Source organism: Streptopelia decaocto (genome assembly GCF_964273445.1).
Source record: "Streptopelia decaocto genome assembly, chromosome: 1".
NCBI classification, from domain to species: Eukaryota; Metazoa; Chordata; class Aves; order Columbiformes; family Columbidae; genus Streptopelia; species Streptopelia decaocto.
In genome coordinates this window covers 140,259,789-140,287,003 of record NC_138663.1, presented here as the reverse complement: position 1 = coordinate 140,287,003, position 27,215 = coordinate 140,259,789, and the positions used below count along the sequence as shown (strand labels likewise).

At 44.0% G+C, this 27,215-nt stretch overlaps 1 protein-coding gene across 1 annotated transcript; it reads left to right on the top strand.

Annotated features, from left to right (window-relative positions):
• Nucleotides 1–6,219: 6,219 nt before the first annotated feature.
• Nucleotides 6,220–25,659, top strand: CPOX (coproporphyrinogen oxidase). The gene is made up of 8 exons (XM_082049710.1): nucleotides 6,220–6,683; nucleotides 6,770–6,913; nucleotides 7,874–7,984; nucleotides 8,528–8,669; nucleotides 11,560–11,778; nucleotides 13,472–13,576; nucleotides 15,591–19,959; nucleotides 22,559–25,659. The coding sequence occupies exons 1-7, from the start codon at nucleotides 6,242–6,244 to the stop codon at nucleotides 15,676–15,678; spliced, it is 1,251 nt and encodes a 416-aa protein (XP_081905836.1). The 5' UTR covers nucleotides 6,220–6,241; the 3' UTR covers nucleotides 15,679–19,959; nucleotides 22,559–25,659.
• Nucleotides 25,660–27,215: the final 1,556 nt, after the last annotated feature.

Below are 27,215 nucleotides of genomic sequence, written 5' to 3'. Positions count from 1 at the left end.
ACCCCAGTACAATAAAAGAAATAGGGAATCCACTTCAACAGATCACTTCTGCTTGATCTTTTCTTTTCCTTGTGAGCCTGAGAGAGAGCTCATGCTTTGGCTTTTTAGCCTTGATGAAGCCACATATGCAATAGCTATGGTTTTGGAAAGTTCCTAATGTTTTATGAAGACTGTGTTATGTTAAAAGGCGTATAGACAAAGTTTGCAGGGACATGGTTTAGTGCCAGAGTTAGGTTATGGCTGGACTCGATGGTCCTGAGGGTCTCTTCCAACCAAAATGATTCTATGTAACAGCAAATCTGAAGGCAGAGCTGCAGGAAGGGTGCAGAGGAAGTGGGAAAACAACAGACAGACCTCACATTGTAGGAAAGATGGTACATAGTACCTGAGCTGGAGTACTAGCACATTTCCAGGAGAGGTTGTATGCAACACATTTTGGGGCCTGATTGTTAGTGCAAACCTCTCCAGGGGACTCACTCTCTTTGGGCAATGCTACATTTCACTTTTTCTCTTCTATTTTATTAACTCTGTAAAGGTCATCAAGCATTAGAGGAAGAAAGGCCTTCATAAAGCATTTCACAATTTCTTTTACCTTCCAGGAGATAGCCTGAAGCAATTTCAGCACAGCAGCTTCTTGTTCTATGGTTATCCTTTCCCTCCTTCATATACCTAGGAGAATAAATCCCACATTAAAAAAATATAAGAAAAAAGGGGGATTCCTATGAATCTGTCATCCAGACAAGTTATTGAGACAGATATAGATGTAAAGGTTTTTATCTTTCTCTTACAACCTTCACTTCACCTATGATTTCAGCTCCGTCCTCAAAGCCTTTCTTCTCTCTCTGGCCCATACTGAAATACTAATTTAATTCAACTTACACTGTCATGCAAAAAACTTTAAGCCAACCTTCGTTAAGAGTACTTGTCCAACTTTGGAAGCCCTCAGCCTCACTCTGAAGTCACAATCAAGGCTTTGTGTGATTGAGTAAACTGGATGAGATTGGCTCTTTTAACCTTCAGAAGTAACAGAAATCCCCCCTTGATAGAGAATTTTTCTGTTCTCAACTAATATTTTTTCTTCCAATTTTCTGATAAGCAACTGCATTAATTCAGTGCTTAAAACAAAAGTATCAAACAGCCTCAGTGGAAACATTGTGCCGCTCTGTCTGAATCAGACCTGATCATGCTTCACTACCTTAGAACACACAGTCTCTCTTGTTCTTTTGTTAATATTCTATTTGTACATAAATTCTCATAGAAAAGAACAACAAGGTAGATAGCACCTGAATACTTGCAGCAGAGAAACTTCAGAGCTCTTTTAAAAATACAGGTTAAAAAACCCAAACCTAAAACAAACACACACCCAGCAATATATATATAACACACACCCAGCAATATATATATATTTTTTTTAATCTTTTTTTTAATTGGAATTCACCTTACATAAAAATCTAGATAAGGGTCTAGTTCTTCAAATTCGTTTGAAATCACTGTAGCCCTACAACCTTTTCTAGAATCACAAAGGTTTGCACTGGTAGAGGTTTTGAGGTTCTGGCTACAAAGCAATTCCCATTGAAAACAAAAAAAACAGCTTCACTGTCATTGAAAACAAAATCCACTACAAGACTCTCACTGCCACACCACATACAGGTATGAAAATGGATAACCCAGTAAGTGATTCAATATTCAAAGTCATCTTGCCATGTAAAATTTCAGTCAGATTTTTAAATTGACATGGAGATTTCAAAAAGAAGTCAAGACCTTGGAACCTCAGATAGACCACTAAAAAAGGATAAGGTACATTTCTTCAGGTTCAATTCTTGTTCAAGAAAATACAAGAACCAATTCTAGGTTTCCCTTTCAGCTTTCATCTAAGCCCTGGGTGCTTTTTTCATCTTCCTTTTGTATTTCCAAAGAAACAGAAGAGCACAGAAATTAAACAGCACACACACAAGCTGAAAGCCCCGACCCTTCATACTAACAGAATTCACTGAAAATGCAGATCAAAATGTAAGCTGTCATCTTCTTGCCTCGTATCACTGTTGAGTTGCTGAGCATCTCACACACGTCAGTTCACGCTCCTGTTCTCAGTACTGTGGAGAAGTAAGCTGAAATAATGTGGTGAAGCACACTAGCTCAAGTACATTAAAAGGAAGCTTGAGCTACTCTCTACAATGCTATTTTTACTGGTAAGCACAATTTGATTGCATATATATATACAAAATAAAATATCTCCTGTGCAAGGTGCCATATTTAATGCCTAGTCTGCTAATTGTACCTGCAAAGGGACAGTATATGGCATTTGTCTGGCATTTCAACATTAAACTGCTGTTAGAGAAGAGGCCCTCAGAAAGAGTTAACATGAGGATTCAGCACAGAAACAGTAGAAGTCTCAATTTTACACTGTCACATCTCCTCACACCCACTAGAGAGTGCAGCCTGACTATACTCCAGTACCCAGCTGGAGAAATCCCAGTCTGTAAAGAAGTTTTGTTTCTAAGATTCAGCAGCAAGAGCAAGACATGGACCTGAAAATGTCGTCGCAATAAAGGAAATTCTCACTAGATACCAGAAAAAATTCTTCCTCATAGGGGTAATGCAGTGCTGGAACAGGAACTCGGGCATGATAACAAACTGTCTTCCCTGTGGGTTTTCCAAATGCAGCTGGACAAGGAATGTCCTGCACAACCACCTCCAGCCTGGGAACAGTAAGCTCCTGCTGTTGGACTAGAGACCTCGAAAGGTCCCGTTCAGCTAAGTTACCAGATGTTATGAAAGTTTGCACTCAGCACAGATCACAGATCACAGAATGTTAGGGATTGGAAGGTACCTCAGAAGATCATGTAGTCCAATCCCCCTGCCGGAGCAGGAACACCTAGATGAGGTTACACAGGAATGTGTCCAGGCGGGTTTTGAATGTCTCCAGAGTAGGAGACTCCACAAGCCCCCTGGGCAGCCTGGTCCAGTGCTGTTACCCTTACTGAGAAGAAGTTTGTTCTCAAATTTAAGTGGAACCTCTTGTGTTCCAGTTTGAACCCATTACCCCTTTGTCCTATCATCGGTTGTCACCGAGAAGAGCCTGGCTCCATCCTCCTGACACTCACCCTTTATATATTTGTAAACATTAATAAGGTCACCCCTCAGTCTCCTCTTCTCCAAGCTAAAGAGACACAGGTCTCTCAGCCTTTCCTCATAAGGGAGATGTTCCACTCCCTTAATCATCTTTGTTGCCCTGTGCTGGACTCTCTCCAGCAGTTCCCTGTCCTTCTGGAACTGAGGGGCCCAGAACTGGACACAATATTCCAGATGTGGTCTCACCAGGGCAGAGTAGAGCGGAAGGAGAACTTCTCTTGACCTACTGAACACTCCCCTTCTAATACACCCCAGGATGCCATTGGCCTTCTTGGCCACAAGGGCACAGTGCTGGCTCATGGTCATCCTGCTGTCCACCAGGACCCCCAGGTCCCTTTCCCCTACACTGCTCTCCAACAGGTCATTCCCCGACTTATACTGCAACCTGGGGTTATTCCTGCCCAGGTGCAAGACTCTACACTTGCCCTTGTTATATTTCATTAAATTTTTCCCCGCCCAACTCTCCAGCCTGTCCAGGTCCCACTGGATGGCAGCACAGCCTTCTGGTGTGTCAGCCACTCCTCCCAGCTTGGTGTCATCAGCAAACTTGCTAATAGTGCACTCTATTCCCTCGTCCAAATCGTTGATGAATATATTGAATAGTACTGGGACCAGTACTGACCCCTGAGGCACTCCACTAGATACAGGCCTCCAACTAGACTTTGCCCCATTGACCATGACTCTCTGGCTTCTTTCCTTCAGCCAGTTCACAGTCCACCTCACTACCCAATTGTCCAGACTGCACTTCCTCAGTTTAGCTGTAACGATGCTGTGAGAGACTCTGTCAAATGCTTTACTGAAGTCCAGGTAGACCACATCCACTGCTCTGCCATTATCCATCCATCTTGTTATGTTCTCATAAAAGTCAATGAGGTTGGTCAAGTACGACTTCCCCTTGGTGAAGCCATATTGACTGCCCCTAATGACCATCTTATCCCTGATATGCCTTGAGATGGCACCAAGGATAAGTTGTTCCATCAGTTTCCCAGGGATGGAGGTGAGGCTGACCGGTCTATAGTTAGCCGGGTCTTCCTTCTTGCCCTTTTTGAAGACTGGAGTGACATTTGCTTTCCTCCAGTCCTCAGGCATCTCTCCCATTTCCCAAGACTTGGCAAAGATGATGGAGAGCGGTCCAGCAATGACCTCAGCCAGCTCCCTCAGCACCCACGGGTGCATCCCATCTGGACCCATGGATTTATGGATGTCCAGATTGCCTAATTGCTCCCTAACAATATAGAAAAAAAATATGCAATGCTTATCAGCATGAATGCATTTATTTTTTCCATTATAGTAGTGTCTAAGAAACTCACTAAAATAGCAGAGCTTTCTATAGTGAGTAGCATTGAAGTGCACAACGCACACTGGTTATAATGAAAATATTTAGGTAAATCCAGTAGATGCAATTCAAGAAGAAACTGAGCTATCACAGCCAACCCTGGATAAAGAACTGTGGAAAGAGCTGCCTCGCGCAGCCAAATTAAGCAGACTTACCACAGCCACTAAGATGGTAGTGCCCTTCTCCCTCAGCCACAGATCTCTCCTGCAAACAATTACGTGCTCCTTCCCTCACTACTGTCACCAGTGACTCAGGTCTCCTGGCTCATCAGGGATCCTGTCCTCCAGCTGATGGCAGAAGAGAGTCCAGCTCAGAGGTTGCCTTCCCTTCTTAATTGCAGAGTTTTGGCAGCTTCACAGCATCCTCTGCTGCCAAAGAGCAGTATTAGAACAGAAATGAGGAAATGAACTAAACCTTTGAGAGAAAGTTACCGCTTTACACAGACCTCCCTTCCCCCAAATTACCCTACAATGACCAGAGACAGACAATGAAGCCCTGATCCATATTTGGGACAAATCTTGCCTTCCATGGAACCACCCTTGAAACTGATCTCCTCTTGGGTACTGCAGGTGCAAAACAGTCCTAAAATACCAGAAGCTCACTGTTCCCAAGGTACAGTCCCGTACCAAAGTACAAACCTTGCACGACTGGGCTTCAGAGGTAGCTGTTATTTTTATCAGCCTAATGCTCATACAGGCCCTTAACCAATGAGGGGTTTAATAAATGTCTTTACTTATTAGAAAATACGAACATGCTTATAAAAAAAAAAATCGTAAACCAGCTGTTTGATTTAAAAGCAAATTCTCATAGCTCGGTTCAGCACAGCACCATTATCAATGACTACAGGGTCATGTGTTTGCTCAGGGAAAATTATTGTTTTATTTGTTTGCTAAAGCCTTTTGTCATTGTGTTAGCTGGTTTGTTGTACTGTCCCGCTGTTGATACAGCTGATGTCGAGGCAGTTGAGGAAACAGATAATCAGTTTAACAGATCTGGTGCCAACACCAGCACCAAGAAAATCAAACTCTGAACTGTAAGTTGGTGCTATGCAGTACCTTTCAACATCTGGCTCTACATAACCCTTCTCCTTATTACTCTGAATTCTTATTTTACTAGGAAACAAACAAACAAATACACACAGTGCTTCAACTTTGGAAAGAGCAAAGAAGGCATAAGCATGTGCCCTCTCAAATCCATGGGAAATACTTCCATTGCACTAAACTGGCAGTACCACAAACTGGTCAGATTCTAAAAAAAATCATTACTGCAAGTATAAAACCAGCAGGTGAGCAATTTCACTTGGTTCACAGGACAGCTCAAGAAAATACACCCTTACTCCTACTTCAGCCATGTCTGGCCCTGTACAAGCCTTTTATTCACATGACTCCGCAGTCTCAAGCAGCTGCATTGACGAAACCGGGTTATTTGACACTAGTGCGCAGAAATGTTTTACGGGCGCAAGGACACCAGCCCCTTCTCCCAACGCCACACCGCCCGGGCTGCGACGCCCGAGCCTTCCCTGCGCCGCTGCCTCTCCCGGCCGCAGCATCCACAGGGGGCGGGCAGCCCGGTGCCACCCCAGCTCCGGGGACCGGCAGTCGGCCCCAGGACACCCAGCTGGGACAGCCCCTCCTGTACAGACACATATACATCGACGTACACATATTTATACACCGCGCGGACGGCATGGCCCCGCCTCGACCCGCCCCGGCCCCCGCTCCGCCCGGCCCGGGCGCGGCCCGCCCCGCCGGCAGTGCGGCGCTGGTGTCGGTCATGGCGGCAGCCGCTCAGCTGTTCCGCGGGGCCACCCGCGCCGCCTGCGGCTCGCCCGCCCTGGCCCTGGCCCTGGCCACCGCGGCGGGCCGGCGAGCGCTGGGCTCCGCACCTCCGGGGCTGGCGGCGGGCCAGGGCTGGCGGCGGGCGGCGCTGGCGGCGGCGGGGTCGCTGGGCGGGCTGGGGCTGGGACTGTGGCGGCGGCAGCAGGCCGCGATGGCGGCGTCCGAGAAGGACGAGGATGAGAAGGAGGAAGAAGAGCTGCGGCAAAGGTTCATGGCGCCGCCGGTGAGCGGGCTGCGGGAGCTGCGGCGGCGGCGGCGGGAGCTGCGGAGCCGGATGGAGCTGCTCATCATGGAGACGCAGGGGGAGATGTGCCGCGCCCTGGCCGCGCTGGACCCGGGCGCCTCCTTCGCCGTCGACACCTGGGAGAGGAAGGAAGGTACGGGGGGGCCGCGGGGGTCACCCCTGGCTCGGGCACCCCGGGGGGGCGGTAGCTCCGGCGCGGGGTGACCCTGGCGTTGGCAGGCGGAGGCGGCATCAGCTGCGTGCTGCAGGACGGCGAGGTCTTCGAGAAGGCGGGTGTGAACGTGTCCGTCGTGTTCGGGACCCTGTCCGAGGAGGCAGCGCGGCAGATGAGAAGCCGGGGGAAGTCGCTCAAGGCCAAAGACGGTAAGGGGTCCGGCGGGGAGGTGGGTGGGGGGCCAGGATGCATTCACCCAAGAGTGTTCCCCTGCGTGTACTTTGACATCAGAGTCTGCCCTTTGAGCAGAAGGTGAGGAATGGCAGCCTGATCAACGCTCAAGGGAAGATTTCATTTGTATCGTGGTGGTTTACAACCAGGCAGCTTGGCAGGTGGACTCTCATACCTCTAAAAATCTAGGTATCGGTGTTCTCCTGCTGTCTTGCTGCTTTAAGCAATGTCCTGTAGCCACAGGTTATTTCTCAATGACAGTTTGACTCAGCAGTGAAACAGCACAGGAGTTATATACCAAAAGGGTGGACAGAGAGAACCAGAAAGACCTGAAGGCCAAAGATGAGATTGGACTAGATAATCTTTCAAGGTCCCTCCAATCCCTAACATTCTGTGATTCTGTGACTATTCAAACCACATCTGTGTAGCAAAGGATAACTGTGAGGACTAGGGGTGGTGGGAAGCCTTAGCAATGCCTTGTGTTTTAAGCGATCATCATCTAATGGGTGCTCGTGTCAGGCTAGACATGAGAAAGAAATTTTTGACAATGAGGGTAGTGAAACACTGGCACAGGTTGCCCAGAGAGGCAGTGGATGCCCCATCCATGGAGACATTCTAGGCCAGGCTGGACAGGGCTCTGAGCAACCTGATGTAGTTGAAGATGTCCCTGCTCATTGCAGAGGGGTTGGACTAGATGAGCTCTGAAGGTCTCTTCCAACCCAAACTATTCTATGATTCTATATTGTTGCATTTTAGGACAAATACCAAAAAAAGCATTTAGTTAGGTGCAAAGAAGTGTGTGGATGAGAAGCAGATTGCAAATTGGTTAATAATTATGGTGACCCAACACGAGAAATTTTCTTGTAGCAGAACAGTAGCTTGGAACCTAAGGAAGTTATTCGAAAAACTGAAGGTTTTCTATGCATCTCTTTATCTAGGGAAACTGCCTTTTTGTGCCATGGGTGTGAGCTCTGTTATCCATCCAAAGAACCCTCATGTTCCAACCATGCACTTCAACTACAGATACTTTGAAATTGAAGAAGCAGACGGTAAGAATTTTAATCCAATGAAGTACATATGAAATGTGTGACTCCACGTGAAGGAAGCATGAATGTGTGGTGAGAGTAAGAGGTTAAGAACCAGTCCAGGCTTGTTCCCAGCAGTGCCAAGAGTCTGTTGCGTAGTCTTAACCTCTGGGCCTTCCATTGTCCATTTGTAAAGTCAGAGTGATGTGTGCATCTGGTACAGTAAAGCTGTTTGCAGTTGGTGTTTTGCAGCATACACTGGGTGTTTCAGACTGAAGTTAAAGCATAGCTCCTCAGAAGCTGGGAGGATGTAGTCAGAGTCAGTGGTCCAAAATAGCGAAAAAATGGTTTTCCCTGCTTGGAAATTTATTTCATGTTTTCCTGAAGTCACTGGTCATTGCACTGCTTTGAATTCAAATTTTTCCTTCTCAATGTTTAGGAACAACACTAAATGATTATTTTGTTTTGTATTATAAAAGTAGTTACTAGTTCTTGGTGAATGACTAGCAACGTATTTCTGTTTGGAAGTTTTAAAAAAAAATGTTGCTGCTTGCCTCTCTCCTATAGGAACTACACAGTGGTGGTTTGGTGGTGGGACTGACCTCACTCCAACTTACCTGAATGAAGAGGATGCTGTTCATTTTCACAAGACTCTGAAAGAAGCCTGTGACAAGCATGATCTGAAGCTGTATCCCAAGTACAAGAAATGGTATGTGGGGAGAGATGTGCTTTAGTTCTTTTTAAAGAGTACCAGCAGACCCTAGCGAAAATCAGCAAATGTGCACTGGGACAAAATGTAGTCTAAAACAATCTGTTATTTAGAGAGGCCTGCGTTTTTTTTCAAATCAGAGGGCTGACAACTAGGATCGTAAGTCTGCAGCCCGAATAAAAACCAAGCTGACTCTGCAAGGTTCTGTAAGCCACAGACTTCACTAGGCAATTTAAAAATTCCTTTTAGCCTCTGCTGTTAAACTAGGACAAGGCTTTCGCCCCATGGACTTGCACTAATTCTTCTTGCAGTGAACTCATGGTAAATGTGCATGATGTTAGTGTGAGCTCTGGAACCAGTGCTGCAGTTCTGAAAGTCCCATTCCAGTTTTTCTGCCTTCAGTTTGACCTTCATTACCCTTTTTTTTTCTTTTTTTTTGTCAGATAGGTAAAAGAGCTTGTCCTTAATGTAGAAGCTTCATAGATGGAGCTGTACTTTTTTTCCAGTGACACATTCACTGCAAGTTCAACAGCATATTCTCTAAAAATGCAAACTTTGAATGTTCCTCTTGAGCTAAGAGATACAGGTGACGAGATCCTTCACTGCTCAGAGGGTGGTTGCTGCTCTGTGTTCGATAATCCTATCTGCTACAAGCTGTGGTATCCAGAAAGGAGGAGTGACCCTTTTGTAAACTACTGACTCTTGTCTGAGGACAGGAGATAAAGTGGGTGTTGTAGCTTGGGTGTGAGCCACGTAGAGAAGCACATCTTATAACCTTAAGACTACAGTTGTGCTCTTTGAGGAGTTTTTGCATGGTAGTTCAGATTGTCAATGGTCAGGTTGTTTGCAGCATCAGAGGGAGTCAGAGAGAAGGACGCCTGTTCTTAGTCTGCGGACAGCTCATGGGAGGACTAATTGTATCCCATGAACAAAGGCGGTTTTCTCAGTCCCAGCACTAGTGTTTGCTGTAAGCAGCAGCTGTATAGAGGCATGTGGTTCTCAGTGTCGGTGTAGTGTGAGTCTCCTCTGAGCTTCTGCTAATGGGCATTGCCCCTTTTCCCAATGTAAAAACTCTTGTTATGTTACCAGGTCTTCCTGATCTAGCTTTAATACTTTTGTCAGGCTTGTTCTCTTTTGCATTTCTGACTAACCCTTTCTCCTAACTCTTCTTGCTGATATATATAAAAAATGAACAAACAAACAAAAAAAACACACACAAAAAAAGCGTCCCAGTGAATAGAATAGTATAGGATATCTGTTATATATCCACATCTCTCTCGCTATGGCCATGCCACTTATGTTGCTTGAGAACAGCAACTGTGGATGGATACATACATGAAACATGAGTCCTAAAGGAAGGCATGTTTTCCCTGCTGTTGATGGTTTCTGCTTGCTACATTCCTTCCATTTCTCTCCCATGGAAAGACTTGCAGAGCATGGTTGCCCAAGCAAGCAACTATAAGCAAGACAAGGTGTGGATCAGCTAATTTATAGTAATTGCACACCTAGACACTCTCAGTAAATGCAAGAGATTAATTGCCTCCCTGTTGTAGGATAAGCCACGCTTACTCCTTCATAAACTTGCACTTGAGTAATGAAAAACCACTGCTAGCATGACTCCAAGTTTAACTATTAAAAAGCCTTTTTCCAAGGAAGCCTGACTCAATTTTGATTTTTCCTTAAGTGACGGTGGCTTTCTTATCTGGTCTTTGGTTTATATATTATTTTAGTTTTGATGCAGAAAACCAATTATTTCACCAAATGGCAAGAAGAATCAAGGAATTATCTTCCAAGTTTATTTTGAATTAATCTGAAAGCTGTACCAAAAAAATGGGATCTATATATAATTCTGGGAATGAAATCTAGAAGAGCTCTTAGGGTAAAGTTTTGAAATCAGGTGTCCCTTCTCCTCGTAAGCAGAGGATATGGATTGGATCACTCCACATGGAACCATCTGCCATGGTATTTGAGTGTTACATGTTCAGTGACCGTGTGGTGATATATTGCTTTGCAGAGACTGTTTCATCAGAGCTTTTACCATAAGTGAAGGCTGGAGTGCTTTCCAGATGGTGCTGTACCGTGCTGGCTCTCTGCAGTCAGTGAAGCAGTGTGGCAGCCATGAGCCAACAGTGTCCCTGGCAGCCAAGAGGGCCACCCGCGTCCTGGGGTGCATCAAGCACAGCATTGCCAGCCGGGTGAGGGAGGTGATTGTCCCGCTCTGCTCTGCACTGGTGCGGCCTCACCTGGAGCACTGTGTGCAGCTCTGGGCGCCACAGGATAAAAAAGATATAAAGCTACTGGAGAGCATCCAGAGGAGGGCCATGCAGTTGGTGAAGGGTTTGGAGAGGAAGCCGTATGAGGAGTGGCTAGAGTCACTTGGTTTGTTCAGCCTGGAAAAGAGACTGAGGGGAGACCTCATGGCGGCTACAGCTTCCTCACAAAGGGAGGAGGAGGGGCAGATGCTGATCTCTTCTCTCTGGTGACCAATGACAGAACCCGAGGGAATGTCAGGAAGATGCGCCAGGGGAGGTTTAGGTTAGACATTAGGAAAAGGTTCTTCCCCCAGAGGGTGGTGGAGCACTGGAACAGGCTCCCCACAGAGGTGTCATGGCCCCAAGCCTGACAGTGTTCAAGAAGAGACTGGACAACACCCTCAGACACATGGTGTGAACTGTGGGGTTGTCATATGCAGGGACAGGAGTCGGACTCAATGATCCTTGTGGGTCCTTCCAACTCAGGACATTCTGTGATTCTATGAACTGGCACTGCAGGAACTGACTTGTCATCAATATTTCACTAGTGCCATGTTGTGCCATGTAACTGTTTGGAGTTCTGTTCATTTCTTTGAATATTGTGAACCATGTTAATAATTGTTTGCTATCTCTTCTAGGTGTGATGACTACTTCTATATCAAGCACCGTGGTGAGCGAAGAGGGATTGGTGGCATATTCTTTGATGATGTGGACTCTCCCTCCAAGGAGGAAGTATTCCAGTTTGTGAAGAGTTGTGCCAAAGCTGTTGTGCCTTGTTACATTCCCATTGTGAAAAGGCACTGCCACGACTCCTTCACACCAGAGGAAAAGCTATGGCAGCAGCTTCGGAGAGGACGGTGAGTACTGAAGAAGCAAAAGAATACACAGGAGGTGGATTATGCTGGTGACAAAAAAATGAGCTAGTTCTTCATGGCTGCAGGGTTTGTGTCCTGTTGCAGTGTGGGTAAGTTTGCCTAGGTGGCCTACAGCTTGCCAGACAATTTCAACATTTTTTGTGTAAAGAACTGTTTTTGAAATCAAATACCAGATTGTTGGGGAAGATGCGAAGAAGGTACTAGCACACCCTCATCTGTATCTGCCACTCTTCCATGACACAGCACAAACAACCCATACAAAATGCTAGAGTTTCTCCTCAAATCCTTCAAAAGCCAAGGAATGCTGCTGCTTTGTAACAGGCAAAGGGGTGCGTGGTGTCTTGAATCCCACCCTCTCCTGCAGCCCAGTGATGTGGGATACAGGACTGCACCAGGACATGGGGAGCATAAGGGTGAGAGAGTCATGCTTCCTATTTAGTAGTGAAGCTAAAACCCAGAAAGTCGTGGAATAACTGTACCCAAGAGTACTTTTGACTTCTTAAATATATATTTATTCTATCTGATCTTGACACTGAAATGAGGACACAGTGAACTCTTTGCGAAGGAATGAAGATACAGAGGGGTTTTGTTTTTCTGGCCTGGTCCAAAGTCACTGTAACTTAAGAGACTTTCGAGGATGCTTATTAATATGAAGAACTGTTAATGTTGCAAAAGCTTAAGTACATTGGTAGATACAGTTGTACTCCTTTATTTATGTCCTGTGATTGTGTAAGTGTATGGAGAAATGAGAATACATGTGCTTTGTGCAGAAGTCTTTAGTTTCTGCCTCTTTTGCAGAGAAATCTTTCTGATAGTGGCATAGAGAAGGCATAAACATTCAAGTTTAGATCACTGACCTGTAGCAATTATTCAAATAAGCACATATGCTTAATTTGGTGAGGCTATTCCTAGGAGTGTTGGCCTTTCAGATGCTCCTAAAGTTGTACAGGGGAGTAGCTTCTTTTGGTTGCAGCCTGGCGTGGTCATGAGGCCCACTTATTTCCCTGGATCTGTTTGCAGTTTACTGGGCTAGGCTAAGCTCTCCATTTCTGCAAACAGGTAAGTACTAATACCTCAGTACTGGTGACTAAGATAAACCCTGCCGAATTGTCACTGTTCTGTTCCTATGCTGGAGGCAGAAAACTGTCTATTCTGGCATTACAAGTCCCAGCCATCACTCTGAAGCTGTTGACTTCTGCTGCTTTTCAACGCTTCCCGAGAAAATCTTGTTTTGACCTTGCTGCTTATGCGTCTTTCAGCATGGAGGACTGCAAAGCAGAGATTTTTCTGTGGTCATTTCCAGTTCCTTTAAGGCTCCTCTTATGTCTGACACCACCACAAAAAGGAGTACTAGCATAACCAAGCCAAACTTGGTGTTGAGCTTGCCAGCAGCCTTGAGGACTAGAAGAAATAAGCTAGTATAGCACCATGCAGAATACTCTCCTTAAATAGCTGGTATGCCCTTGTCTGTTCCTTCCTATGCATTGTGGAGTGGCAAGGTCCCACTTGCATTCCTATGCAAAGGATGCTAAAGAACAGTTGGCTCCAAACCAGGGTTCATTCTGACACCTAGCACATCAGAAAGACAGGCTGGTTTTGTTTCATGTCTGCTGGCTGAAGAAAGCACAAGCAACTTCTGATAATAAACTTGTTTTTCTGTTGCGTCTCCCTGTAGGTACGTGGAGTTCAACTTGCTTTACGATAGAGGTACAAAGTTTGGCCTTCTGACACCAGGGTCAAGAATTGAAAGTATTCTCATGTCTCTGCCACTGACTGCAAGGTAAGGGCACAGATATGTGGAGCTGGCAGGTAGGCACTGTTCTTATTAAAATACTTCATAGGATTAAATCAAAGCTCTGTCCTGGTGTCCAGTCTCTTTAACAGTGGTTAGTTCGTGCTTCATACAAGAACTGGCCAAATAAGTGCAGATACTTCTCTGGTCTGCTACACTTACACAGTTGCCCGTAATGACAAAAATATCTAGAACATAGTGTAGATATTTTCTGACATGAAAAAGAAAAAAGGTATTTTTTGTGCTTAGTTCCGCCTGATAGATTTCCCCCTCTCGGTCCATGGGTTTTTGTTTAGTAGCTCTTTGAAACCATGCGAGCTTATTGCAGTCCTAACAAGCCTGTGGTAAGGAAGTTCCACAGTTTAACTGTTTGTTGTGTGAAAAAGTGCCTTTTTGTTTTCTACTTGCACCTAATGACTTCATTTGACTTTTCAGTGAGTAACCAGACTTTCTTCCTATTCATTTTCTCCATAATAGTCCTTATTTTACATGCTTCTGTTTTTTTCATTATTTTCCAGGCTGATAAGTCCCCTTCTTTTTAATCTTTGTGCAGTGGCTGTTCCATACTTAGATAACATTTGCCACTTTTCTCTTCACTTTTCTCTTCACTTTTCACTTTCTCTTCACTTTTCTCTTAAGTTTTCTATGCCCTTTTTGAACCAGGGATAAGGAACAGATGACATAAGCTATTAATGTGTATGTGTATCCAAGACGCAGGTGTGCTGTTGATTCATAATTATGTTTATTATTCCTTTCATAATGCTAATATGCTGTTTGCTGGTTTTGACTGCTGCTAAACACTGAGCTGGCTTTTTCACATAATTGTTATGATGCCAAGGTCTTTTCTGGGCAATAAAGGCTAACTCAGTCTCTCAGCATGTATGTAACTTTTTTCTGTGTACATCACTTTAGATCACTCCACAGTGACTTTCCCGTCACATTTTTTTGTTCAGTTGCTTGGCACGATATATTAACCATTTTCAACTGCCTTTTTAGGTTTTAACTGATCTTGCTTAATCTTGCAATATCACTGCCATTTGCTGCTTATGCCCCTTTTTAGGTTGCTTTTAGATATGCTGAGTAGCACAGGCCCAATCATGAATTTCTTCAGACTCCATTAGTGACCTCCCTCCACTAGGATAACTGACCTTTGCCTACTAGCCCTTGAAGCCCTTGCCTACAGCCCATGAAGGCAGTCCTGGTCATACCACAGAGCTTTATCCTACTCTCCACACCAGATGTATCCCACACCTGGTGGTGTAGCACAGTCCTACCTTTTTATTTCATTGATGGGATGATCTGGTTTTGCTTGTTTTCATCAACATAAATAGTTCTCTTAACAGCATGAATAGGTGCTTCCTGGGAAAAAAAAATGGAAAAAGGTTGTACCCATCCCTCTGTGATTGCTGACACTTTTCTTCTGCTGTCATGCTTCTTAGTTGCCTTTCTAATAACAAGTAGTCCCTCATCAACTTTGTTTTTAAAACCAAGATTTAAAAAGGACTTACAGTGCTTCCAGTCCAGGTTCTTGAAAAATTTGCCCTGGCTGGCTGGAAATATTGTGTCAGGATCAAATGATAAAATTTGAAGCTGGCTATTTCCCTTAGGACTTGTATCCTCTCTCTCTTTTGTCCGAGTTCTTTTTTGGCTCACCTTCCTCGTGACACTAGTGTGTCACAAGAAACTGCTAAAATATCTTTGCAAATAAACCTGCATGGATTGTGGGGTGGGGGGCATTGCTCTTTCTTTTTTCTTTTTTCTAGTCTTTCCAGAAGTTGGAAAGAAGATCAAGCTAACATTTCTCCTGTCTCTTCCAGTGTCATTATTTGTTTTTATTTAAATCAATGATTTGTAGCCATATCTGTCTATTTGACGCAAGAGTTATCAACTGTGTATGTAGCTTTGCTCCCTCAGAAAAGACAGCTCAAGTCCAAACACAGCCTGGCATGGGAGAGGTGGCAGCCAGCTGAGCAGTCTGAGTGAGTTTCCCCTCTCCCTGTAGGTGGGAGTACATGCACACCCCTCCAGAGAGCTCGAAAGAAGCAGAAATCCTGGAGGTTCTGCGCAATCCCAAAGACTGGGTGCACTGACACGCATCAAGAACAAGACGGACTGCTTACACTGAGCCATTATGAAAGAACAGGAACGCCTGCAAACCAGCTCCTTCAAACTGCTGTTGTGTGGTGTTTTTAGTATGTTTATACTCTTACCTGGTGCCTTAATAATGCTGTGTAATTGTTATAAATTGCAAATATGTGAACTCTCTATTTAAGATTGATCAGTTAATGTTGTCACTCCCTGTTGATATTGCCTTGTGAAGGACTGGTGGTACCCTCACAGGACTACTGTGCACGCTTAAGAACTTCCTCAGCTGATTTGTTTGACTGCAAAATGGTAAACTGTGTTCTCCTCATGGAATGAAAGCATTATGTGTGCCTACTCCTAGAATATGTTGGGATGTTTTAGATTTTTTTTCTTTTAAAGAATAAAGGGAATATTTGATATGCTTTTAAACCTTGAAGTCTGCTTCCAGGAAGCTGTGAGAAAGGTGGTACTTAACTGTGTGGGTTTTGAGGCTATATAAATTGACTCGAGAAAGGGAAAGTGTCTTAAAATGTGCTGTGAGATTCTGGGTTAGGGTCCCAGTGTCACCTGATGAGAGCAGAAGACTGGCTGTCCATTTTGAGGAGAAAATCTTTCAGCACTGTACCTCTTAGCTGTGATCAAGACAAACAGCCACCTGTTTTGCAACAGCCCCTTTGCCGGGAAGGTCAGGGACAGATCAGGAAGCTGTTTGGTGTTGCCCTGAGGTCCTGCAAATTGCTCCCAGACCCGAGCTGACTGTCCACATATTTTCCCCCGGCACGAACCTCGTCGAGGGCCCCATGGGGAAAGGTGGTCTCGTCCCGTCCCATTTTCCCCCATCCACCTGAGCAAAAGGCAGCGCCTCCTCCCCATCGGGGAATCGAACCCTGATTTTCCCCGTAAGAGGCGGGAATACTCACTACTACACTAACGAGGAACGACGTTATGGGCTTTCTTCCAGGACGTGGTGTGACGTCACCTCTAGCGAGTTTCTGACCCGCGGGTGGCCGCTGTCTCGATGCGTGTCTGAGGTGAGAGGCACCCGGCCAGGCCGGCTCGCATTTGCTGTATGCTCACCGAAGTCAAGCTTCCCCTTGGGTTACCGTGTTCGCTTCTGTGTTACACTTCCTCCTCAAAAAGAAGGAAAAATCGGAACATTCAGGAAAAGCCAGCGATTTTCTCCCGCCAGAGAGGAAGAAAAACTGAATGGCCCGTACGGGGATCGAACCCGCGACCTTGGCGTTATTAGCACCACGCTCTAACCAACTGAGCTAACCGGCCACTCTTGGGAGGTAGTTTCGCGTGCCAGAAGCTCAGGCGCTCACACGGGCACGCTGCGAGTGAAACCACCACCCAGAGCTGCTCCTGCGGGCGCCGCGCCCGCTCTTTTTAAAGACGACTGCGGCGGGCCGCTTCAGGGACCGCGGGCAAAGCAGCACCGGCATTCACCGGAGTGAGGAGGATTGCTAAAACGGAGACTTCCAAAACTTTCATTCTTCTGTGCGCTCCGGCGCCACGGAGCGGCTCGGCAAGGACCCCAACCGAAACAACCCACAGCTCTCTCCCCTTCGACACCCCACGCATCTCCCCGCCGTGGGGCACGCACGCCACTGCTCCGGAACAGCTCCCCATCACCTTTACTTCCCTCACACCGCGAACAGGGCTCCGGGACTGGAGGAAGAGCAGGAGCGCTCCCGAGTGTTAAAAACAGCGCCTCCTCCCCGTCGGGGAATCGAACCCCGGTCTCCCGCGTGACAGGCGGGGATACTTACCACTATACTAACGAGGAATGAGATATAAACAGACTTCACCCCGCCGAGCCCCAACAGTCACTTACGGGGCGGCCCCTCCCCTCTCGCCCGTGCAGGGGGGCGACACAAAGCGTTTGTTCGGGTCCCAGCACCCCAGTGAGAGGTAAAGGCGACGCGAGGGCAGTGGGGTGTCCCTCTGCAAAACCAGCTGTTCCGACGTGGCCTGGGAGCCGCTGAAGGACGGGCCATGAGCCAGCGGAGTAGCTTTGGCAGGGTGTATGTGCAGGTAGGGGTGTCTGCGCACATGCTGGGGTGTGAACCCCCGAAACAGCAACAGCCAGTCTGAAGGAAAAGGCAGCACAGAGTGCAGACAAGCTCATTTCTTAAAAGCTGTATGATGATGAGCCCTGTTTTCTACTGTGGTGAAACCATCAGCTGCCGAAGGAAACTGTGAATCCTTCCCGGGCTGGAAAGCCAATTAGATCACTTGTAAAATCAAAGCATTATGTAAAAAAAAAAAAAAAAAAAGCAAATCATAGATAAGAGTTAAATACCTCTGAGCTTGTTAAAAAGTTGTAAAAAAGGAGGACATCATCAAATTCCAAGAGCTTTGCTTCACAGTCTGTGTGAGTGCTGAGCTCCTCGGTTGTCTTCGCATTTGGCATTTCATTTGCCACTAACATTATCTACTATAATATACTTTAATAAAAAGAAGAATGAAGAATAAAAAGGAAGCAAAAAATAGGTAACAGCTGCACAGAGCAAGCATACAAATGTGTCATGATAATGCAAGAGGTTCCTCAAAACCAGTCAACGTTTAACACATTTCAGCAAAACGGGTTGCAAAGCTGCACTAGAAGACTGACAAATGCGTAGTATGAGCAGACGGTCATAGATCTGATGTAGGAACATCTGGAGTTAGAAAGGAAGAGGACAGGAGGCAACTGATGCAACAAAGAGCAGAAAGCTCCAGACATGGATTAAGAAGAAAGAAATAGTAACTTACACAATAAAGGCTTCTAAGTTGAAAAAGCATATTTTATCAGTGAGACACAGGGGCTTAAAAGAAAAATAATTGTGGGCACTCCACATAAAATAATTATTTAGTTAGCTATGGACCTGGAAGAATCTGCAAAAAGCCATATACCTAAGAAAAGCAAACCTGACATGCTCCAAATTCAACAGGTGGTGTGTTCTTTTTGTGGCTGCCCAGCAGCATTGCGAGGTCACTAATACTGCGAGTCCCCAGGACTGTAGGTTTTCATCCATCGAAGAGACCCCAGTCCTCAGGAAGCTGATCAAAAGATTCTGGGAAATAGTACTGAGGCAATACAGGCACTCCAGATGCCAGATGAAGAGCACCTGTCATAAGCAGAATACAGGTTTTAAACTCCAGTCTGTCTCACGCTCTCTTGCAAACACACTTTAAAAGGATTTTGTTAGAATTTTGAGATCAAGAAACATCATAACAAAATTAACACTAGTCAGAGAAGAGAGAAGCTGTAAAGTCTACTTTAGGTTTCTGCTCTTGTGAGCAGACCTAATCTCGCTGTAATTTCAGAATAATGAACTACTTAAATTCAAAGCACAGAACAGTGCAATTCCTCACTTTCACATCCTTTTGTCCTGATGCTCACAGCCAAATAAGTTTGAAGACTGGAATTCATCACACTGAGTATTTGTGCACATTCTGGGGGTTCTTGAGCACAAAATACAATGGTAAAAATAAGTGAAAAAACATTGTTCCAGTAATATCACCTGCAGAAGCAGGGAAGCGAAGGAAGGGTAAGAGAGAGCAAAAATTGTATGTTAGCATCAAACTTTTTTTTTAAGTTCTGTGGAGAAATGGGAAGTGTAATAGATTGTGCAACTAAGAAAATTTGCTAATCAAACCAAGATTAGCTTGAAAGTTAACAATTTACCGAGTTGTGTAAAAGTTAAACTGCAATGTTCTATCACCATAGTTTACTACATCCTGTTCTGCAAGTTTTAGCTGCAGAGATGTTGTGTGCTTATGGGGGGGGGAATGTGCTTCGCTGTACAAGAAGATTGTATGCGCATGCCTGAGAGGCGGGGAAGACTGATGAACCGCATAGCAACCCATCTAACCAACCAGGAAGAAGATCTGGGGGCGTGTACTTACAGACTGTATATAAACACTTATTTGCTGTAGCTCAATTTGCATGCCTTGGGTGGAGCAGTGGCTGCCCGGCCATCCAGTGCTGGTTTGCTCATTTATCTTTAATAAAAAATATTTTTCAATTTCTTTGAGTCAGATTTGACTATAAGAATTTGGTGCCGTGACTCGGATCCAGACCTCTGTGCTGCGGGATCCCGTCTCCAGGAAGAGTGCCCCCATCTACGGATGGTCCTGGGGCTGGAGTCCTGTGCCATAGACCCTGGATATCCGAACCAAAGATAAGTGAGCAAAAGAATAAAACTGCAGTTCCCCATAATTTTTGTGCACGAAGAGCTGAATGAAGACTTGGAAGAGAGTAAGTGATACTGTTCCATCAGTGAACGAGGATAAAGTAGGTAAGTGATGTCATTCGGTCGGGGATTGGGAGTACCCGAAGTGTGACTGGCTGCGACATCCGTCAGGACGAAGCGAGTGTGGACCTTCCAGTAGTGCGGTTCTCATTACCTGTGAGGGCGTGAGCCACAACCGAATGGAAGCGAGTGTGTTTGTGAAAGAAGGCACTTTTGGAAGATGGGGCAGAAAAAAAAAGAAGTAACTCTTCAGACCCCATAAAGGATCCAAGTGTTAAGTTACCTGAGATTCTCCCAGATAGTCCTTTAGGTATCATGATAAAATTCTGGGATGATTATCCATCTAGAAAAGGAAAATTGAGGGAAAAGATGGTCCACTATTGTATAGAGGTTTGGAAAACAAATCAGGAGGGACCATTTATATTGGCCAGTGTTAGGGGCATTTGAGGACTGGATTTGCCAAGCCTTAAATACCTATGTGAATAGTAAAGAACCCTTTTGTTTGGAGGAAAGTGAATATGCTAGTTTATGGATTAGATCAGACACCCGAATTCATCTATTTACATTTAAAAGAGAAAACAGAAGGAAAAGGGCTGAGAAATAGACGATTCACAATTATCACCCCCGCCCTATATCTCACCTCCGGCTGCATCAGCTCCTATTCCCCCTTCAAATTTTGATCCTCCTACCCCTTCAGCTCCTGAATCAATATACCCTAGCCTTGAGCGCCCTCCCATCCACTCCGTCAGCAAGTGGAAATAAGAGAGTGACCAGGAGCCAAAACAGAGGAAGACCACAGAATGTGTTATATCCCTTAAGGGAAATTGCTATGGGAGGACTGCAGCCAAGGGTAGGGTTTGTATCAGTCCCCCTGAATTCAGGAGATGTAAGAGAATTGAAAAAGGTTAATGTGACTGAGGAATGTAACTATTGCTGAGCTAATTGGAATTGCATATGAAGTGTATTATGACTGGAATTAAATGGAAAAACAAGAAAGCGAAATATCCCAGGCCTGTGTTGTAATATAAATTACAAGCCTGTGCCAAGCTGTAAGATAAATTCAACCTCCCCCATCCACGTGGCCTTGCCTGTGTCTAAACTGCAGCAAAGAGAGAAAGGAAACACTGCTAGAAGCAGCGGAGGGGGAAGGAGGCGGGGAGGACAAGCCATATGCCTCTCAGGGTAGCCTGACACTCAAAACAGTGTGAGCTGCCCTAGAGAAGTTACAGAAACTGAGGGCAAAAGAAAGTAGAAATTTGGAAATGTTGTCAGATGAAGCTTAGAGAGTATTCAGTAACAGGGAAAAGGAAGATTGTTGAAAGGATAAGAAAGTAGGGAAGTAAAAAGGTTAGAAGGCTTTGAAGGACTTTAGAGAAAGATCAATGTATATTGGGAAAATGAATGTTGGGGAAGGTACAGAAGAAGTAGGCAGAGAGAGAAACGGACAGTAGCAAGTTTTGAAAAAGACTGATGGGAACCTGGAATGAACAGAAACAAGTGGAATTTTAGTGGATTGCCAATAAGTAACAATTACATAGTAGGTAAAGGGTAAACAAGTAGATATTGATAAACTTCTGTATATAGAACCAATTCCCCAAAACCTTTTTAGGAGAAATTTGTTGGCACAAATGGATGCAGTAACCAGATTTGAAAAAGGAGAAATTACGGTGGAGGTAAATGATCAGCAATATATGGAAATAATGGGCTTGCTTTTAGCAACTGTTCCCACAGGAGGCAGACAAGTGGCTAACTGACAGTAGGCTGTTAAAATATGAAGGTATTTTACTGCATTCACCTAAATTTGAGTTAGGAACCACTAGCTTGCAGAATCCCGCTCAGTTTCTTTATGGAGAACCTACAGGGGAACTCTTACATGACTGCATAAAACTAATTGAAACACAGACAAAGATCAGAAAAGATTTAGTAGGAGAAGAACTAAATGAAGGGGAAAAATTATACATAGATAGTTCCTCTCAAATAGTAAATGGACAACGAAAATCTGGATACACTATCATAGACGGCATTAGGTCTCAATTTAGGGAGTCGGGACCCTTTGATAAAACCTGGTCAGCCCAAGCGTGTGAGCTATATGCTTTAATGAGGGCTTTACAATTATTGAAAAATAAGAAAGGTACAATACATACCGACTCTAAATATGCATTTGGGATAGTACATACATTTGGAAAAATCTGGGAAGAGAGAGGATTAATTAATGCGTAAGGAAAAGGACTAATTCATGAAGTGTTAATAAAAGAAACCCTTAGTGCCTTGAGAGGACCTACAGAAATTGCACTGGTACATATAAAAGGGCACCAAAAGGGACCTAAATTGACAGTTAGAGGAAATAACTTAGCCGATGAAGAAGCAAAGAAGGCAGCATTGATGGTAGTGAAAAATTCCGAAGTAATAAACAAAACTCCTATAAAAAGTTTTATGGAACATCCGAAGGTAGAAGACACCCTATTGAGAGAATATATAATTGAATTAACAAAAAGAAGACAAGAATTAAGAAAGAAAGGGTTAGTGACACAGCGACCCCCCTTAGACATAGCTATACACAAATTCCAGCCAGGGGATCAAGTATTCATAAAAACTTGGAGGGAGAGCTGTTGGGAAGGACCTTTTGTTGTTCTTCTCATCACAGATACTGCGATTCGCACAGCAGAGCGAGGCTGGACTCATGCATCCTGAGTCAAAGGGCCAGTAGAATCGACCTCCGCCAGGTGGACTGTCATGTCTGAACCAGGAGATCTTCGAGTGAAAATAAAGAGAAGCGGTCTGGGGAGCGAATCACCCTGAGAAGGTCGTAAGAAAAATTTTAGGACTGAAGCTATAAAACGAACGTATGCAAAATATCAAGATAAAGTGATGTATTAGCAATTGTAATTGTTTCCCTTTTGTATGTAGTTGCTGTGCCTATTGTAAAGAAAAATAGTATTACCATTGTAGTTATGAGAAGTTTCCCCCAGGGATATGTCCTGAATGTGAACGAGAAGAGTTTAAGTTAACTCAAACTACTATCCGCATTGCTGGCAAGCTAGGGTTGTTTAAATTAGACTCTGACAACCAAAACTATTGGAACTCGACAAAGTTTTAAGGAGCTCTTCAAAAAGGGAGTGAGGGGAGAGTTACGAAGCAACGGCCAACCACTCTGAATAGTGTGTCAGAGAGTGGTCAAGATTCTTTGTAATCTATCCCCTATAAAAACTAAAGCGTGGGAATCTGTAGTTAAGAGATACGACAAACGAAAGTTCCTACCTGGGGCTCCCGAAGAATATCCTTGCTGCCAAAAAGATGGATTACCTCGCTGCTGGAAGCAACCCAGTAGGCAAAGGAGGCAGAAGGGTAAAACAGGGGAGCATACTAATCAAGTGGAATTCAATGTTGAGTTTACCACAAATGCTCAATGGAATTATGCATCCTTTTTTCAAGAACTCCCAAGGTGTGAAATCTGGCCATGAAAATGATCACCCCATAGCTCGACAGCAATATTGGACTATTCAACAAGTGCTCAAAATTAGCTTAGTTCTTTTTATAAGATTAAATGTAGTATGTGGGAGTAATCCTAGTAATCCTCATCAACCTTATGAGTGGATCCTTCAAAGAGGGAAAGATCAGACTGTGATTAAGCGAAATATCACCGCAGGATCCCCTAGTTTTTCTGTTTCCCTTTGTCAGTTAGCACCTATACAACCATGTTTAGATCAAAAAGCCTATTATTTTTGTCCCTCTTCTAATCCGGGGAAGAGTTATTGCAACTATCCTAATCAGTATTATTGTGCTTATTGGGGTTGTGAAACTATTGCCTCTGCTTGGGCACCTTCTATGCGAGATAAGTTTTTAACCACAACTTGGGGACCTTCGGGATGTAAACCTCCCCAACATGATTCGACAGGGGGAATAATAGGAAGTAGTAATTGTAAATATTTAACACTCACGGTTTTACAACCAGAAGATCAAGGATGGCTATTAGGAAAAACCTGGGGAGTTAGGTATTGGGAACCCGGAACGGATAGAGGGGGATTAATACGAATTAATAAACAAATAATTACCACACCGCCACAAGCTGTGGGGCCAAATATAAAAGAAGGTGAAAAGAAGAAAAGCAAGAATAGTACAGTTGCTCCTCTCCTTAATGAAACCTTGGCCCCGACTAAGAATCCTAATATAGATGAGAAAAAAAAAACCTCGTCTGTTCAAACTAGTGCAAGCAGCATACAACACCTTGAATAATACTGACTTCAACATGACCAAGTCCTGCTGGTTGTGTTATACTGTTAAACCTCCATTTTATGAAGGAATAGCCCTGAATGGTACACATAACCTATCTAATTCAAGAAACTACTGTAGGTGCGAACAAAAGAAGGTGGGAATCACTCTTCAAAACGTAAGGGGGCAGGGGACATGCCTAAGGAGAGTGCCACTCACAAGAGAAAAACTTTGCAGTTATAAAATAAACACAACAATGATAGCTTCACATAAATGGTAATACCAGAAACGGGTGGATGGTGGATATGTTCCAGAACAGGATTAACCCCATGTGTATCACAGAGAGTAGTTAATAGTAATACTGAATTTTGTATTCAAGTCTTAGTAGTCCCACGAATACTTTATCATTCTGAAGAAAGTATGTATATACACTGGAGTACTAAAAATCATAAGATCCAGAAAAGGGAACCTATAACAGCTATTACTATAGCCACGTTAATAGGCTTAGGAGTAACTGGGGCTGCAACAGGGATATCTGTAGTTCATCAACAACAAGGATTCGCCTCTCTCTGAGCAGCTGTCGATGAAGACCTAGAGAGGATTGAAAAATCTATTTCTTATCTTGAGAAATCTTTAACTTCTCTCTCTGAAGTGGTATTACAAAATCGGAGAGGGCTAGATCTATTATTTTTGCAGCAAGGAGGAGTATGTGCAGCTCTAGGAGAAGAATGTTGTTTTTATGCTGACCACACAGGAGTTGAACGAGACTCCTTAGCCAAAGTAAAAGAAGGATTAGCACAAAGGAAGCGAGAGAGATAAGCTCAACGAGGATGGTTCAAATCCTGGTTTAAACAATCACCCTGGTTAACGACCTTGATTTCCACCCTATTAGGGCCTTTGATAATGTTAATGTTAGTTTTAACGTTTGGACCATGTATTCTCAATAAGCTGTTAACCTTTATTAAAAGTAGGATCGATACAGTACAACTCATGGTAATGAGACAACAGTATTTGGAATTAAAAGATGAAAATGATCCAATCTTAAATACAGCACGAGAAGCTATAACCCGGTTTGATCAGCAAATTGAAGGGTGAAAAGAAAAAGGGGGGATTGTAATAGATTGTGCAACTAAGAAAATTTGCTAATCAAACCAAGATTAGCTTGAAAGTTAACAATTTACCGACTTGTGTAAAAGTTAAACTGCAATGTTCTATCACCATAGTTTACTACATCCTGTTTTGCAAGTTTTAGCTGCAGAGATGTTGTGTGCTTATGGGGGGGGGGAATGTGCTTCGCTGTACAAGAAGATTGTATGCGCATGCCTGAGAAGCGGGGAAGACTGGTGAACAGCATAGCAACCCATCTAACCAACCAGGAAGAAGATCTGGGGGCATGTACTTACAGACTGTATATAAACACTTATTTGCTGTAACTCAATTTGCGTGCCTTGGGTAGAGCAGTGACGCCCCGGCTGCCCAGCACTGTTTTGCTCATTTATCTTTAATAAAAATTATTTTCAATTTCTTTGAGTCAGATTTGACTATAACAGGAAGCCACTGTATCTTTCAAAGACAAGAGCAGCTTCAGAAACCCCTGAGCCATGTCTTCCTTCAATTAGTTTTTATGATGTGCTCCATTTTCAACCCTGCAGAAGAGGCTGAACTGTTGAATAATATCCAGGAGACAATCCATTTTCCCTTGCAAAACATACACTCTTTACCAGAGTACACTAGGCTGAAAACTGTTACAGCTCACAAGTTGATCTGCATGCTGATAGGACACTGCTGCCTCACAGTAAAACCATTGCTCAGGACTTTAAGGATGGATGACTAAGAACAGTAACATTTTCAGCATGCAATTTTAATCAGATGCCCTAAGCTTGTCTGAATCCTCACTGACATAAAATAATTTGTCCTCTTAAAAAAACAACAACAAAACCCATAAAAACCTCCACACAAACCAAAACAATATCCATAAACTTAAGAAATACTTGGATATCTGACAATTATGCCCTAACAAATGCCCTTAAATGAAAACTTAGAGACTTGGCCTGACTTTCCCAAAAACTGTGAGGAATTTAAGTACATCAAAGACCAAACAAAATAGCTTTGCCCCTCCTTTAGCACAGAGACAGACAAGGGTTGGTCACCTTTTTAGGGACCAGGACTAAACCCAGACTTTTATCTGTAAAGCAGTGGTTTGTCCTCCAACCTCTACTAGTTTTGAATGAAGCGCAGAAAACTATTGAGGGCTTGTGCACTGCAAATAAAACTCAGTCACAAAAGACATGCTGAGCTACCTGGAACACCAACCAAAGTGAGTCCCACCATAGGGGTATCGGCGTTAACAACCTGAGAACCGCTGGGATAAGACCTTCTCCACAGCAGGAGAGATCCCTCAGTAAAGAAAGAGCAGCTGGGAATTTGCATGCTGGGAGCCAGAAGATTGCAAGTGTAAGTGCAAGCGCAACGCAGTGCTTTCCAGTAATAATATATGATACATACACATGAAACCAGAAACTTAACCTAAAAGCTTTGCTGTTTGCTGAGTTTGATGTGCCTGTGCAGTCTTTTGATCCATCTCTGCCCATCCTCATCTTCATCCTCGTTTACTGGCACACAAGAAGAAATGGTTGTTATTTTGGCAATCACACTGGATACATTAGTTTCCAGAATGGAACATTATAAAAAACAGACAAGTCAGAATTCTTTAGAGAACTGACAAGCTATTATTGAAAAAAAGCACACTGGAAACCAGTTTATTACCTCAATTCAGGAAATTCCATGTTAGCACCAGGACAAGTAAGACTTGGGTCTTTTTGTAAGACAACAGGTCCTTTGCAAACTGACTAGGGATTTCACAAATAAATCACGGTCTTTTTAAAATGCACTTAAATGTTTACCCATACTTTAAGAGTGGAAATAGATTTTAACCCTCATGTTTGATTAGGAGAGGGTCTCTTGGCTTTAGTCTTGATAGTCTGCGCTGCTACTTTTTTCCCATACCACATGAAGAGATTCAAATTTTCCAATCAATACAGGTGTTTTTGCTGCATATTGCCATATAGATCAAAGAAATCTAAAACAAAGCT

Bases quoted from the DNA above. Each gene is read 5' to 3' on its own strand.
- CPOX (XM_082049710.1), top strand. From the start codon at position 6,242: ATGGCGGCAGCCGCTCAGCTGTTCCGCGGGGCCACCCGCGCCGCCTGC. The intron at 6,684-6,769 runs GTACGGGGGGGC...TGGCGTTGGCAG, and splicing joins CACCTGGGAGAGGAAGGAAG to GCGGAGGCGGCATCAGCTGC. The intron at 13,577-15,590 runs GTAAGGGCACAG...CTCTCCCTGTAG, and splicing joins TCTCTGCCACTGACTGCAAG to GTGGGAGTACATGCACACCC.